Source organism: Scyliorhinus canicula, chromosome 16 (assembly GCF_902713615.1).
Source record: "Scyliorhinus canicula chromosome 16, sScyCan1.1, whole genome shotgun sequence".
In the NCBI taxonomy this organism is placed as follows: domain Eukaryota; kingdom Metazoa; phylum Chordata; class Chondrichthyes; order Carcharhiniformes; family Scyliorhinidae; genus Scyliorhinus; species Scyliorhinus canicula.
In genome coordinates this window covers 9,366,660-9,381,729 of record NC_052161.1, presented here as the reverse complement: position 1 = coordinate 9,381,729, position 15,070 = coordinate 9,366,660, and the positions used below count along the sequence as shown (strand labels likewise).

Below are 15,070 nucleotides of genomic sequence, written 5' to 3'. Positions count from 1 at the left end.
TGTGATCTTCTGCATGTGTGATCTTCTGCATGTGTGATCTTCTGCATGTGTGATCTTCTGCATGTGTGATCTTCCGCATGTGTGATCTTCTGCATGTGTGATCTTCTGCCTGTGCGATCTTCCGCCTGAGCGATCTTCCGCCTGTGCGATTTTCCACCTGAGCGATCCTCCGCCATACGATCTTCCTGCCGTGCGATCTTCCTGCCGTGCGATCTTCCTGCCGTGCGATCTTCCTGCCGTGCGATCTTCCTGCCGTGCGATCTTCCGCCTGTGCGGATCTTCCGCCTGTGTGATCTTCTGCCTGTGCGGATCTTCCGCCTGTGCGGATCTTCCGCCTGTACGATCTTCCTCCTGTGCGGATCTTCCGCCTGTGCGATCTTCCGCCTGTGCGATCTTCCGCCTGTGCGATCTTCCGCCTGTGCGATCTTCCGCCTGTACGATCTTCCGCCTGTGCGGATCTTCCGCCTGTGCGGATCTTCCGCCTGTACGATCTTCCTCCTGTGCGGATCTTCCGCCTGTGCAGAACTTCCACCTGAGCGATCTTCTGCCTGAGCGATCTTCCGCCTGTGTGGAACTTCCACCTGAGCGATCTTCTGCCTGAGCGATCTTCCGCCTGTGTGGAACTTCCACCTGAGCGATCTTCCGCCTGTGTGGAACTTCCACCTGAGCGATCTTCTGCCTGTGCGATCTTCCGCCAGAGCGATCTTCCGCCTGTACGATTTTCCTCCTGTGCGGCTCTTCCGCCTGAGCGATCTTACGCTTGTGCGGAACTTCTGCCTGTGCGGATCTTCCGCCTGTGCGGATCTTCCGCCTGTGCGGATCTTCCGCCTGTGCGGATCTTCTGCCTGTGCGGATCTTCCGCCTGAGCGATCTCTCAAATCATAATGGAAAGCATCCTCCAGGGGCTGCCAAAAGTGGCGGTAAACCTGGATGGTGTCCTCATTTCGGGTACTACTGAGTAGGAACACTTGGAAAACTTGGGAGAGGTCCTCAGCCGTTGTTCCCAAGCGGGCGACTGCCTGAAGAGAGGCAAGTGTGTGTTTCAGGCCACGGCAGTCACGTACCTGAGATACTGTGAGGATAAGGGTGGCTCCCACCCCGGTAGAGGGACAGGTCCAGGCCATAAAGGGAGTCCCGATACCAGAACCGAGGTTGTTTTGGGGGCTTGTGAACTATTATAGGAAATTTATCCTGAACTTAGCCGCTCTGTTAGAATACCTACACATGCTGCTGTGGAAAATTTTTCTAACATAAGAGATACCTATTGGTCAGAGGCATCACTCCTGTAGTGAAGTGTCACAGTTTTACAAATTTCAATATTGTCTGGGGTTCTTGCCTGGAATCCTAAAAAATCACAGAATTATAGAACCACGACAATGCAGAAGGAGGCCATTTGGACCATGAAGTCTATACCGACACTCTGAAAGAGGGCCCTAACCAGGCTCCCACCCTATCTCTGCAACCCCATAACCCACCTAACCCGCACATCCCAGGACACTAAGGGGCAATTTAGCATGGCCAGTCCACCTGACCTGGACATCAGGGGCTGGTTTAGCTCACTCGGCTAAATCGCTGGCTTTTAAAGCAGACCAACGCAGGCCAGCAGCACGGTTCGATTCCCGTACCAGCCTCCCCGGACAGGCGCCGGAATGTGGTGACTAGGGGCTTTTCACAGTAACTTCATTGAAGCCTACTCGTGACAATAAGCGATTTTCATTTCATTCATTTCATCTTTGGACTGTCGGAGGAAACCCACGCAGACACGGGGAGAAAGTGCAAACTCCCCACAGTCGGTCACCCAAACTGGGGATCGAACCCGGGTCTTTGACGCTGTGAGGCAGCTGTGCTAACCCCTAATGCCGCCCCTAATGTTGGGGCCAGGTATCCTAATAGCTGCTACTTTTAGATATTTAGAACAATCCATCTGTTATTGCGCAGTGCCTCAAGGACTATTGATACGATAATTAACATACTCGGACAGTGAACTATGCTGCATGGGTACAGTGTAGAAATGTGTCAGGGTGTTGTCTCACCAATTCACTTGCCTGTGTAAAGTAGTACCTTCTTGATGCTATTTAATAACGACAACATTTTGGATCAGCGAATGATAGTCTTTCATTTATATAGCATTTTCATGACTTTAGGATGTCTCAAACCCCATTACAAGTATCCATTACAAGTATCTTAATTTGTAATGCAGGAAGTGCGGCAGTCAAGTTAAACACCGCCATTCCCCACCATCTGCAGTGTTATAATGACCAGGACATGTATTTTTAGTGATGTTGATTGAGGGAGAAATATTGACCAGTACATTAGGGTGATCTCCCTTGCCCTTCATTGAAATTGTTACGTATTTTGCCCCCATCAGAAAGGGCAGGTGGGACCAGGGTTTAAAGTCCCTTTCAAAAAGACAGCACCTCCTTGTCATGATGTGCACTTATGCACATAATGAGATACAGACAGACAGTGACAGACACCCAGTACAGCCAATCAACACACAGGATAGAACACAACCAATCACCAGGCCGAACACTAGAAGGTGGTTTCCCACTATAAAACACACAAACCATCAGCACGCTGCCTCTTTCCACTGGTGACAACTGTAGTGACAGTCAGGGTGTATATATCAGTTAGCACCTTCTACATGTGGCTCAGAGCTAGTCTGGTCCAGTTAGTTATAGCAAGCACACTTCTCCACCACCGCACAGCCCGCCCGACTATCTTGTTCTTTATTGGATGTTTTTTTTCCCCTTGTGACTCCTTCATTTCTTTTTCTGCTCCCTTGGTTTTGCAGATAACTTTGAGAAGATGGACGAAAGTGCCATGGAATGTGGTGAAGCTCCTCAAACGAATGGAGAAAGGACTCAAATCAAACTCTCCTGCGTCCAGGTGATCAACCGCAGCCCGAACCCCGGAAACACCCACTTAGTGGGGTTTTATATCAAAGGATTGCGCCATCTGGGGTTGGCATAGCTGATCGGGAAAATAGGCTTCACACCCGGAGTGAGCTTGATGGGAGGTTGTGGTGAGTCCAGGGGACACCTGGCCTGAGTAAGGGAGGTCGGAGAGAGAACCGAGGAGGAAAGAAATCACCAGGGCCGTGACGCGGTCTGCCACTGAGACTTCCTCAGTTTCTATATGGAGGTGGACAGCCAATCTCTGTACCCCATTAGATGAGCAGTTTTTGAAATTTGACTTAGTCTCTAATTGTGCTGAGGGTGAAATATTTTGTTGGTCGGGAATGAAAGTAACAGAAAGGAAAAATACTAGCCTTCCGTGACCTTGGGTACCTGAAGTGCCTGACAGCCAATCAAATACTTTTGACGTGTAGTTGCTTTTATAATGTTAGAAAGACAGCAACCAATTTGTGCACAGCAAGCTCCCACAAACAGAAGTGTGATAATGTTGCGATAATCAGTTTTAATGAAATTGATTGAGGGATAAATATTGGCTGGGGCATGGCGAGGGCGGGGTGTGTGTGTGTGTGAAATTCCTCTGTGTGTCTTTGAAATAGTGTCACAGGATCTTTTATATCCACTTTGGAGAGCAGACAAGATCTCTGTTTAAAGTTTTACCTGGATAACTTAGTTGGAATATATTTTTTTCCCTTCATGTATCGATTTGTGATGGGCTATCTCTTTGATTGTAATCAATGTAATCAGAATATTCTGCAGAAGTTGAAATTTTAAATATTGACGTATTGCTACGTTGAGAGTGAATTAATGATATGCACGAACAAATAAAACTGAAATTGTGAAAACTGTTGACATGTCCCATGTAATACCATTTAGATAGCACATCCAATGTAGGAAATTTAGGAAAAAGACCTTTCCAGGGGCTTCGCAGTTGAGGGTCTGATGTGATCAGGAGCTGAAATGTGACCAGTGGAGATACTCAAAGACTCTATCAAAGAGATTTAAGGCAGGGGCATTTAGGAGGAAAGTTCCATCGTGCAGGGTGACGCTAGCTTTTACATTGTCGCAAATCTGAAAGAAGGAAGGAGGAACTAACAGTGGGAAAGCTGGATTGGAAGGATGGAATGGAATGGAGGGATTTGAGGAGAAAAAGTTTGAAATTGATATGCCGAAATATCGTGGTTGACTTTTGGATCTCTTTAATGTTCATGCTGTCGACTGTTTTGACGCTTGAATCTTAGATCGCTCTTAATAGCTACATAGATACACAGGAAGAGGAAGAGGCCATTTAGTCCCTTGAACCTGTTCCCAATGAGATACTGGCTGATCTCTTATCTAATCCCATTGTGATGAATGGAGGAAATTGTTATATATATTGTATATATATCTGGTGTAATAATAATTTTATAAATCCTAGTTTAATATACAGGCAGGTGGTGTGCGCGTGCAAAAAGATGCAATTAAGATGTCGTAAATGTGCGATTATGATTGATTCTAATAATTTAATTGTTTACCTATGTCGGACTAACGGACGTTCGTATATAGAAAGAAGGTTCCCTGGGGTTCAGATAATTGAGGGTTGCAGTTAACCTTAATACGGTGGTCATAAGATAATTAATAGGATAGAGATGGTGCAATTAATGGGAGGAGCTAGGTCTGTAGCAAGCAGTTTAGCTTTTAGTCTGCCAAAGACAGAAGGGCCTGCAGCTTCTGTATGAAAGGGTCCCTCCTTTGCTGAAAGCAACTCTACACAAGAGGACAGCAAGTATCTGTTTTCTCTAACCTTATTTACAAGTGGCTTTTGACCTGTGATGGGCTTTGGAGATAGAGAAGGTATAAATTAGAAGTTAAAGTGTTTCCTTTTATTAGTAAGAATTGCTTAGCCGTTAATTATAAGCTATTTTCTGTGAAGCTAATAGGATTGTTCCTGTGTTAAGAATAACGTTTGTTTTAATATAAAGGATAACAGTTTGTCAGTGGAATAACTCCTGGGGGTGAAGAATCCTTCCCTCGCCGTTTCCAAATTACAAAATTGCTAGGCTTTCTAGTCCAGTTTCTAACATACATTGGAGGGTTGGTCTTGACCATTTTGCAGAAGAAAGTTCCAAACTTCTGCCCTTCTAGAGTGGCAACATTTCCTAATTTCACTCCTGTTCCCAGTCAAGCCAGTGAAAATGGGTTCTCTCTATCTGTTCCTCTTAATAATTTGAAAACTTTGATCAAATCCACTCTTAACCTAAATTCCAGAATACACAACCTTAGTTTATGGAATATCTCCTTGTAATTTAACCCTTGGTGTCCAAGTATCATTCTGAAACATTTACGGTACATTCGCTCCAAGGCAAATATGTCCTTCCTCCCTGCGACACCCAGAGCTGCTCACAGGAACTCCAGATGTGGTCCAACCAAGGCTTTGTATAGCTACAGCTTGACTTGTACCCCTGCCCTGGATATGAAAGCCAGTATTCCTTTACGCTTCTTGATGATTTTCCGCAGCTGTTTGTGATATTTTAATGGTCTGTTTCTAGCTTTTCATCATTTAGAAAGTACCTTCGTTCTATCCCTTAATGTGAAAAGTGGATGACCGCACAGTTGCCTCTATTGAAATCCATTTACCACAATTTTGCATGCTCACTTAAACTAACAATATGTCTTTGTAATGTAATGCTTCCAGCTCACAATTCCTAAGTTATGTCATTAGAAACTTTGGATAAATAATAAATACAGTGAATATTTGAGGCCCCAACGCAGATTCCTTTTGGACATGACTTCCTTCTCTCTGTCTCCTGTCTGTCCACTAATATCCTACCAAGTAAATAATATGTCTTCAATTCTTCCACCTCCAACTTTAGTTAATGCTCACTTCTGAGGGACTTTATCATATGCCTTCTGGAAGTCCATGTAAATACCATTCACAGATATTTCCCGGTACATGACTCAATTGCCTCCTCAGCTTTGTCGTACATGGTCTACCCTTTACAAATCATAGCTCACTCCCCCTGATCAGGTGGAAATTTTGTTCAATTGCACTCTCCTTAATCATAGTGTCAAATGATTTGCTGACAACAGACATTGGACTAACTCAGTGACTCTGGGGACAAACACGTAGACAATTGCAAATTACTGCCGCAAGGAAGCTTAATTTACCGTGAAAACAAAATACTGTATCATTCGGTTGCTGAAAATTTACACCAAATTGACGACAATTCTGTATTGTCGGGGTAGTATCTAACCCATTCCCTAATTTTTCCCTCGCGCCCTTCTGAAATAGCAGAGTTACATGTGTCATTGTCCAATCAAAGTTCCTGAACCGAGAGAACTTTGGGGAATCTCCAATGTTCGCACTCACTTTCTTTAAAACTCTGGGATGGAAACCATCTGCTCGAAAGCGAAAATGCTGGAAAATCTCAGCAAGTCTGGTAGGGAGAGAAATGAGCTAACGTTTCGAGTCCAATGACTCTTTGTCAAAGCTAACAGACAGAGAAAGTGGGGAATATTTATACTGTGGAGTGAGAATGAAAGATGAGTCATAGCCACAGAAACCATGGGGTAAGAGTGTTAATGGCAGTCCCCAGAGAGAACAAAAGACGTGAAAGGCCAAACAGCAGGGAAACTAATATCAGAGGGTAAACTGTAGATGTGGGGGGAGGGGAAGGGGGAAGCAAAGAGGAGAAAGACGAAGGAAAGGTGGATGAGATTGGGGGGGGGATTGAATATATATTAAGAAAGAAAGAAATGGTAAAAGACAGTTAAAATGAAATGAAAACAATTGGGTCGAGGTGGGGTAGAGCTCCTGCGGATTTCTCACTCTTCTGTGCTGTATCTTTTCATCATTATTGCTACTTCACTTATGTTAATTTTTGAAAAGTCCCTGTCCTCGATTTAGTTTCAGCTTCCTTAGGATGTCTGGCATGCTGACCTCTTCCTCTACTGTAAATACTGAGGCAAAGTAACTATTCAACATGTTTGTTATTTCCTTATTTTCATTGGCAAAGCACTATTCCCAGTTTTTAACAGGGCCACATTGCTCCATGACCGCCCTCTCTGCCTTGCTTCGAAAAACCTCGTGATCATTTTGGGATCCGTGACCAGCTGCTTTTCATACTTTATTTTTTTGGCAAGCGCTGCTGTTCTTTGTATCTCTCCGCGGTCGCCGAGTGAGTGCTGTTCCAGCTCCCGTGCACCACTTCACACTGTCTTTCCTTGCTGTGAGATCTGGCTAAGCTTCTCGTTACTTGGACAGCAAACCCTGCCTTCTATTTGTTTTGATCCACCAGACTTGACTTGTGCCTTAAGATGCAGGACTTCGAAAGCCGTGGCTTATCTCATCCGTGCTGGGGTTAACTGTAAAATAATTTATTACATGAAAAATGAGGAAGCAGAGGTAAAAATTGTATCACCTCTCTGTGTTTGCTTGGACCTACTCCTACCTAACTCCTCAAGAGGACACAATAGCGTCTAAATTGTAAATATTAAGTGAGATCATTGAATATAATGATTGAAGAGCGCACTTTTCTTTAATTTAATTTATTTCTGTAGGAACTTCATTAATATATACTTAGTTGAAAATTCAGTCCATTCTCTGTCTTGTTCTCTTTTGCATTCTATCTCACTCGTTCTGCCTCGCACCCTTTTGGCTCAGAGACTGCCCCCCCCCCCCCCGCATCCGCCTCGCTCCCTGCATCTTGCTTTCTCCCTCCGTCTTGCTCTCTGTCTTGCTATCCTGCCGTCACTCGAGCCCGTGCGCTCTCTTGTCGCCGTCTGCCTCTCCGATTTGCTCTCGCTTTCTCTTTCATTCCCGTGCGTCCTCGCGCCTGCTCCGTTTCGTGCTCGCTGCCTCTAACCGATGAAACTTGTGACTTTGTACCCAACTACGTTCACTACAAGGTTCTGAACGGCACCCAGTTTTAAAAATTAACTTAAAATGCTCATGATGGGCAGCACGGTGGCCTAGTGGTTAGCACAACCGCCTCACGGCGCTGAGGTCCCAGGTTCGATCCCGGCTCTGGGTCACTGTCCGTGTGGAGTTTGCACATTCTCCCCGTGTCTGCGTGGGTTTCGCCCCCACAACCCAAAAATGTGCAGAGTAGGTGGATTGGCCACACTAAATTGCCCCTTAATTGGAAAAAATAATTGGGTAATCTAAATTTATAAAAAAAAAATGCTCATGATTCATTTCTGGATGCGGAGGAATAGCTAACCAGTCAAATATTGGCAAACGGCACATCCTATTTCCATCAAATTTTGAGTTTCACGTTTTTGAGCACTGCTGAACTATTTACATTCTCCCTTGAATGGCAGTGTGTCCATGTTCAAGTTGCAGAAACCCCAGCCCTGTTAGTATTCATACTGTACCCTTGCAGGACGATGTACTAATGCTTACATTGTTCGCCTGAGCCACAGGTAACCACACTACAGATCTGTCGTCTGTACAGAGCATCATGTCAGTTTAGTGTAAGCACTGTTATAGTTCCCAGCAGCCAAATGATGCACTTAAATATTTGCTCTCACTGGAGATTGTTGGGGTAATTTGCAATTTAGACAAATGCCGAGGCATTTTGATCGGCACTGATGTGGACTCTGGAAGTTTGAAAATAGTTTGCCCAAGGGAAAACAGAAGCCCTGAATTTCCGGCACCATCGTTGTGGGTTTTCCTGAGGTGGATGCACCGATCCCATTCAAATCCCCGTTGCCCTCTGCGGGACCGGAAGATCCCGCCAGTGGGAAGGCTGGGAAATCCCGGCAGAGTCTGCAAATGCCGCAGTTTTCAGCCTCTCAAACTTTTCTTTTTGTCCTTGATTCTCCAAACCCTTGCCTTGCTTCCTTTGACAAATTACATTTGCTTCTTTTGCAAATCACCTTAAACCTGTGCCCCCTCACCCTTGCTGAGCAGGAACGGTTTCTCCCAATCTGTTCATGGTTTTGAACATCGCGATCAAATATCTTCTCCGCCGCCTTCTCTCCAAGGTGGACAGTCCCAATCTCTCCAATCCATCCGAATAACTGAAGTTGCTCATCTCTGAAACCATTCTTGTAAACCTCTTCTGCACTCTCACCAATACATTCTTATCCTTCCAAACTGTGCACAATATTCCAGCTGAGGTTTAACTAGTGTCTTGTAAAAATTCAACATAATCTCCCTGCTCATGTACTCTATGCCCCTATTAATAAAGCTCAGAATGCTGTGTGCTTTGTTTATTGCTCTCTCTCTGCCTATCCTGCCACCTTCAATGATATACGCTTGCTCCTGCACCCCCTTAAAAATGTTATCCCTTATTTCATGTTGTTGCTCCATGTTCTTCCTACTAACTTCAAACTTCTCTGCACAGAACTTGACTTGCCACCTCTCTGCCCATTCCACCAATGTCCTTTTGAATTTTGACACTGTCCTCTTCACAGTTTACAGTACTTCCAAGTTTCGTATCATCTTCAAACGGTGAATTTGTCCCCTACATACCGAGATCGGGATCATTAATATGCATCAGGACTATCAGTTGTCCTAATACTAGCTGCTAGGGATCACAACAGCAAACCTTCCTCTAGTCTGAAAATTATCCGTTGACCATTGCTCTCCTTCCTATTACTCATGCAATTGGGTACGCAGATTGCGATTGTCCCTTTTATTCCATGAGCTTTCTGACAAGTCTGTTGTGTGGCACTGTATCGAATGCCTTCTGAAAGTCCATGTACACCACATCAACAGCATTACCCTTGTCGACCCTTGCTGTTACCTCTTCAAAATCAAGTTAGGTAAACATGATATCGCCCTTAGAAATCCATGTTGGCTATTTCTAATCAACCTACAATATTCCATGTGACCACTAATTCTATCCCAAATAATTGTTTCTAGAAGCTTGCCCACTATTGATGTTAAACTGTCTGCTCTGTAATTGCTGGGGCTTATCCTAACAACCTTTGAACAAGGACGTAACATGTGCAATTCTTCAGTCCTCTGGTACCTTCCCTGGATCTTGGGAAGACTGGAAGATGATGGCCCGCGTCCCTGCAATTTCCATTCTCACCTCCTTCATTGTCCTTGGATGCATCTCATCCCATCCTGATGCCTTGCCAACTTTCAGTACCGACAGTCTATTCGACACTTCCTCCTTATCAATCTTGAACCCTTCTAGATGCAGAGTTTCCTACTTTGTCACCATGCCCTGTGTAGTATTGGATTGGATTGGATTTGTTTATTGTCACGTGTACCAAGGGATAGTGAAAAGTATTTTTCTGTGAGCAGTTCAAACAGATCATTCAGCACATGAAAAGAAAATACATAATAGGGCAACACAAGGTCCACAATATAAATACAGAGACACCGGCATCGGGTGAAGCATACCGGAGTGTAGTATTAATCCGATCAGTCCAAAAGAGGGTCGTTTAGGAGTCTGGTAACAGCGGGGAAGAAGCTGTTTTTGAGTCTGTGCGTGTTCTCAGACTTTTGTAGCTCCTGCCCGATGGAAGAAGTTGGAAGAGTGAGTAAGCCGTAATTGGGAGGGGGTCTTTGATTATGCTGCCCACTTTCCCCAGGCAGCGGGAGGTGTAGATGGAGTCGATGGATGGGAGACGGGTTCCACCTCCTCCTGCCTCCTTGGTAAGGATGGATGCAGAGCATTCATTTAATACCTTAGTCGTGCACCCTGTCCCAATGTATAAATCCACTTTTAGGGCAGCACGGTAGCACAAGTGGCTAGCACTGTGGCTTCACAACGCCAGGGTCCCAGGTTCAATTCCCCGCTGGGTCACTGTCTGTGCGGAGTTTGCATGTTCTCCCCTGTGTCTGCGTGGGTTTCCTCCAGGTGCTACGGTTTCCTCCCACAGTCCAAAGACGTGCAGGTTAGGTGGATTGGCCATGCTAAATTGCCCTTAGTGTCCAAAAAGGTTGGGAGGGGTTGTTGGGTTACGGGGATAGGGTGGAAGTGGGGGTTTAAGTGGGTCGGTGCAGACTCGAATGGCAATGTTCTATTTGGATCTACTTCTCCTTTTATTATTTATATGCCTGGAGGAGACTTTGGGATTCCCTTTATGTTGTCTGCCAGTCTTTTCACACAATCCCTCTTCACTTCTCTAATCTGCTATTTCACCTCCCGTCTGAACCTTCTGTATTCAGCTTGGTTCTCAGATGCCAGTTGTAAGTACAAGTTTTTGCTTCTTTATCTAGATTTATATCCCCTTTTTCATCCAGGGAGCTCCGGATTTATTTGTTGCACCTTTCCTTTTTGAGGGAATATATCTTGGACTGTGTCTAGACTGTTTCTGTTTGAAGGTATTTGAATTTACGGCACTAGAGTCGGCCATTTGGCCCACTCACACTGGGCCTGAAGCCTATGCTTGTATGATGGCCCCTGCCGCCCCTCGTCAGCTTGTGGAACGCCTGGATTTGTTCCTTGAGCCAGAATGTTCCGGATGTTTTCACATCTTCCAGTCATGCTGACGGTGAACCGCTGCTGTGGGTTTCCGGGCGGTGTAGGTGAGTGGGAAGGAGTGGGGGGGGAAATGCAGAGAACGTGAAGCCCCGTTGACAGTGATGGGATCAGAAGATCCCTCTACTCAGTAGTCAGCCGCCCCTGCTGCCGTGAAAGACACTGCGGGCAGCGTGGACAATACCACCCTTGCTGCAGTACCCAGGGAGTGCTGCAGTACCGAGGGAGTGCTGCAGTGCCGAGGGAGTGCTGCAGTGCCGAGGGAGTGTTGCAGTGCCGAGGGAGTGCTGCAGTGCCGAGGGAGTGCTGCAGTACCGAGGGAGCGCTGCGGTGCCGAGGGAGTGCTGCGGTACCGAGGGAGTGCTGCGGTGCCGAGGGAGTGCTGCAGTACCGAGGGAGTGTTGCTGTACCGAGGGAGTGCTGCAGTACCGAGGGAGTGCTGCGGTACCGAGGGAGCGCTGCGGTGCCGAGGGAGTGCTGCGGTACCGAGGGAGTGCTGCGGTGCCGAGGGAGTGCTGCAGTACCGAGGGAGTGTTGCTGTACCGAGGGAGTGCTGCAGTACCGAGGGAGTGCTGCGGTACCGAGGGAGTGCTGCGGTACCGAGGGAGTGCTGCGGCACCGAGGGAGTGCTGCGGTACCGAGGGAGTGCTGCGGTGCCGAGGGAGTGCTGCGGTACCGAGGGAGTGCTGCGGTACCGAGGGAGTGCTGAGGTACCGAGGGAGTGCTGCAGCGCCGAGGGAGTGCTGCGGTACCGAGGGAGTGCTGCGGTGCCGAGGGAGTACTGCAGTGCCGAGGGAGTGCTGCGGTGCCGAGGGAGTGCTGCGGTGCCGAGGGAGTGCTGCGGTAGCGAGGGAGTGCTGAGGTACCGAGGGAGTGCTGCAGTGCCGAGGGAGTGCTGCGGTGCCGAGGGAGTGCTGCGGTACCGAGGGAGTGTTGCGGTACCGAGGGAGTGCTGCGGTACCGAGGGAGTGCTGCGGTACCGAGGGAGTGCTGCGATACCGAGGGAGCGCTGAGGTACCGAGGGAGTGCTGCGGTACCGAGGGAGCGCTGCGGTGCCGAGGGAGTGCTGCAGTGCCGAGGGAGTGCTGAGGTACCGAGGGAGTGCTGCGGTACCCAGGGAGCACTGCGGTACCGAGGGAGTGCTGCGGTACCGAGGGAGCGCTGCGGTACCGAGAGAGTGCTGCGGTACCGAGGGAGCACTGCAGTGCCGAGGGAGTGCTGCGGTGCCGAGGGAGTGCTGCGGCAGCGAGGGAGTGCTGCAGTACCGAGGGAGTGCTGCGGTACCGAGGGAGTGCTGCGGTATCGAGGGAGCGCTGCGGTACCGAGGGAGTACTGCAGTGCCGAGGGAGTGCTGAGGTACCGAGGGAGTGCTGCAGTACCGAGGGAGTGCTGCAGTACCGAGGGAGTGCTGAGGTACCGAGGGAGTGCTGCAGTACCCAGGGAGTGCTGCAGTACCGAGGGAGTCCTGCAGTACCGAGGGAGTGCTGCGGTACCGAGGGAGTGCTGCGGTACCGAGGGAGTGCTGCGGTACCGAGGGAGTGCTGCGGTACCGAGGGAGTGCTGCGGTACCGAGGGAGCGCTGCGGTACCGAGGGAGCGCTGCGGCACCGAGGGAGTGCTGCGGTACCGAGGGAGTGCTGCAGTACCGAGGGAGTGCTGCGGCAGCGAGGGAGTGCTGCGGCAGCGAGGGAGTGCTGCGGTACCGAGGGAGTGCTGCGGTACCGAGGGAGTGCTGCGGTACCGAGGGAGTGCTGCGGCAGCGAGGGAGTGCTGCGGCAGCGAGGGGGTGCTGCGGTACCGAGGGAGTGCTGCGGCACCGAGGGAGTGCTGCGGCAGCGAGGGGGTGCTGCGGTACCGAGGCACCGAGGGAGCGCTGCGGTACCGAGGGAGAGCTGCGATACCGAGGGAGCGCTGCGATACCGAGGGAGCGCTGCGATACCGAGGGAGTGCTGCGGCACCGAGGGAGTGCTGCGGCACCGAGGGAGTGCTGCAGTACCGAGGGAGTGCTGCGGTGCCGAGGGAGTGCTGCGGCACCGAGGGAGTGCTGCAGTGCCGAGGGAGTGCTGCGATACCGAGGGAGTGCTGCGGTACCGAGGGAGCGCTGCGGCACCGAGGGAGTGCTGCGGCGCCGAGGGAGCGCTGCGGTACCGTGGGAGCGCTGCGGTATCGAGGGAGTGCTGCGGTACCGAGGGAGCGCTGCGGTGCCGAGGGAGTGCTGCGGTACCGAGGGAGTGCTGCGGTACCGAGGGAGTGCTGCGGTATCGAGGGAGTGCTGCGGTGCCGAGGGAGTGCTGCGGTATCGAGGGAGTGCTGCGGTGCCGAGGGAGTGCTGCGGTACCGAGGGAGCGCTGCGGCACCGAGGGAGTGCTGCGGCGCCGAGGGAGTGCTGCGGTACCGAGGGAGCGCTGCGGCACCGAGGGAGTGCTGCGGTACCGAGGGAGCGCTGCGATACCGAGGGAGCGCTGCGGTACCGAGGGAGTGCTGCGGTAGCGAGGGAGTGTTGCTGTACCGAGGGAGTGCTGCGGCAGCGAGGGGGTGCTGCGGTACCGAGGGAGTGCTGCGGCACCGAGGGAGCGCTGCGGCACCGAGGGGGTGCTGCGGTACCGAGGGAGTGCTGCGGTACCGAGGCACCGAGGGAGCGCTGCGGTACCGAGGGAGAGCTGCGATACCGAGGGAGCGCTGCGATACCGAGGGAGCGCTGCGATACCGAGGGAGTGCTGCGGCACCGAGGGAGTGCTGCGGTGCCGAGGGAGTGCTGCGGTAGCGAGGGAGTGCTGCAGTGCCGAGGGAGTGCTGCGGTAGCGAGGGAGTGCTGCAGTACCGAGGGAGTGCTGCGGTGCCGAGGGAGTGCTGCGGCACCGAGGGAGTGCTGCGGTACCGAGGGAGTGCTGCGGTACCGAGGGAGTGCTGCGGTACCGAGGGAGCGCTGCGGTACCGAGGGAGTGCTGCGGTGCCGAGGGAGTGCTGCAGTGCCGAGGGAGTGCTGCGGTACCGAGGGAGCGCTGCGGTGCCGAGGGAGCGCTGCGGCACCGAGGGAGTGCTGCGGTATCGAGGGAGTGCTGCGGTAGCGAGGGAGTGCTGCGGTACCGAGGGAGTGCTGCGGTATCGAGGGAGTGCTGCGGTAGCGAGGGAGTGCTGCAGTGCCGAGGGAGTGCTGCGGTAGCGAGGGAGTGCTGCGGTACCGAGGGAGTGCTGCGGTACCGAGGGAGTGCTGAGGTACCGAGGGAGTGCTGCGGCACCGAGGGAGTGCTGCGGTGCCGAGGGAGTGCTGCGGTGCCGAGGGAGTGCTGCGGTACCGAGGGAGTGCTGCGGTACCGAGGGAGTGCTGAGGTACCGAGGGAGTGCTGCGGCACCGAGGGAGTGCTGCGGTGCCGAGGGAGTGCTGCGGTGCCGAGGGAGTGCTGCGGTACCGAGGGAGCGCTGCGGTACCGAGGGAGCGCTGCGGCACCGAGGGAGTGCTGCGGTGCCGAGGGAGTGCTGTGCTTACGAGGGAGTGCTGCGGCACCGAGGGAGTGCTGCGGTACCGAGGGAGCGCTACGGTGCCGAGGGAGTGCTGTGCTTACGAGGGAGTGCTGCGGCACCGAGGGAGCGCTGCGGCACCGAGGGAGTGCTGCGGCACCGAGGGAGCGCTGCGGTACCGAGGGAGTGCTGCAGTACTGAGGGAGTGCTGCAGTACTGAGGGAGTGCTGCGGCACCGAGGGAGTGCTGCGGTACCGAGGGAGTGCTGTGCTTA

The 15,070-nt window shown here is 51.0% G+C and overlaps 1 protein-coding gene across 2 annotated transcripts in view; it reads left to right on the top strand.

The window, feature by feature from the left end:
• zgc:123010 (uncharacterized protein LOC641500 homolog) overlaps positions 1 to 15,070 on the top strand; it is a 165,314-nt gene that overhangs the window by 31,840 nt on the left and 118,404 nt on the right. For both annotated transcript variants that reach the window (XM_038822347.1, XM_038822346.1), the window contains exon 2: positions 2,795 to 2,889. In XM_038822347.1, coding sequence (XP_038678275.1) covers positions 2,795 to 2,889 — 95 coding nt within the window. The remainder of the gene's footprint in view (positions 1 to 2,794; positions 2,890 to 15,070) is intronic.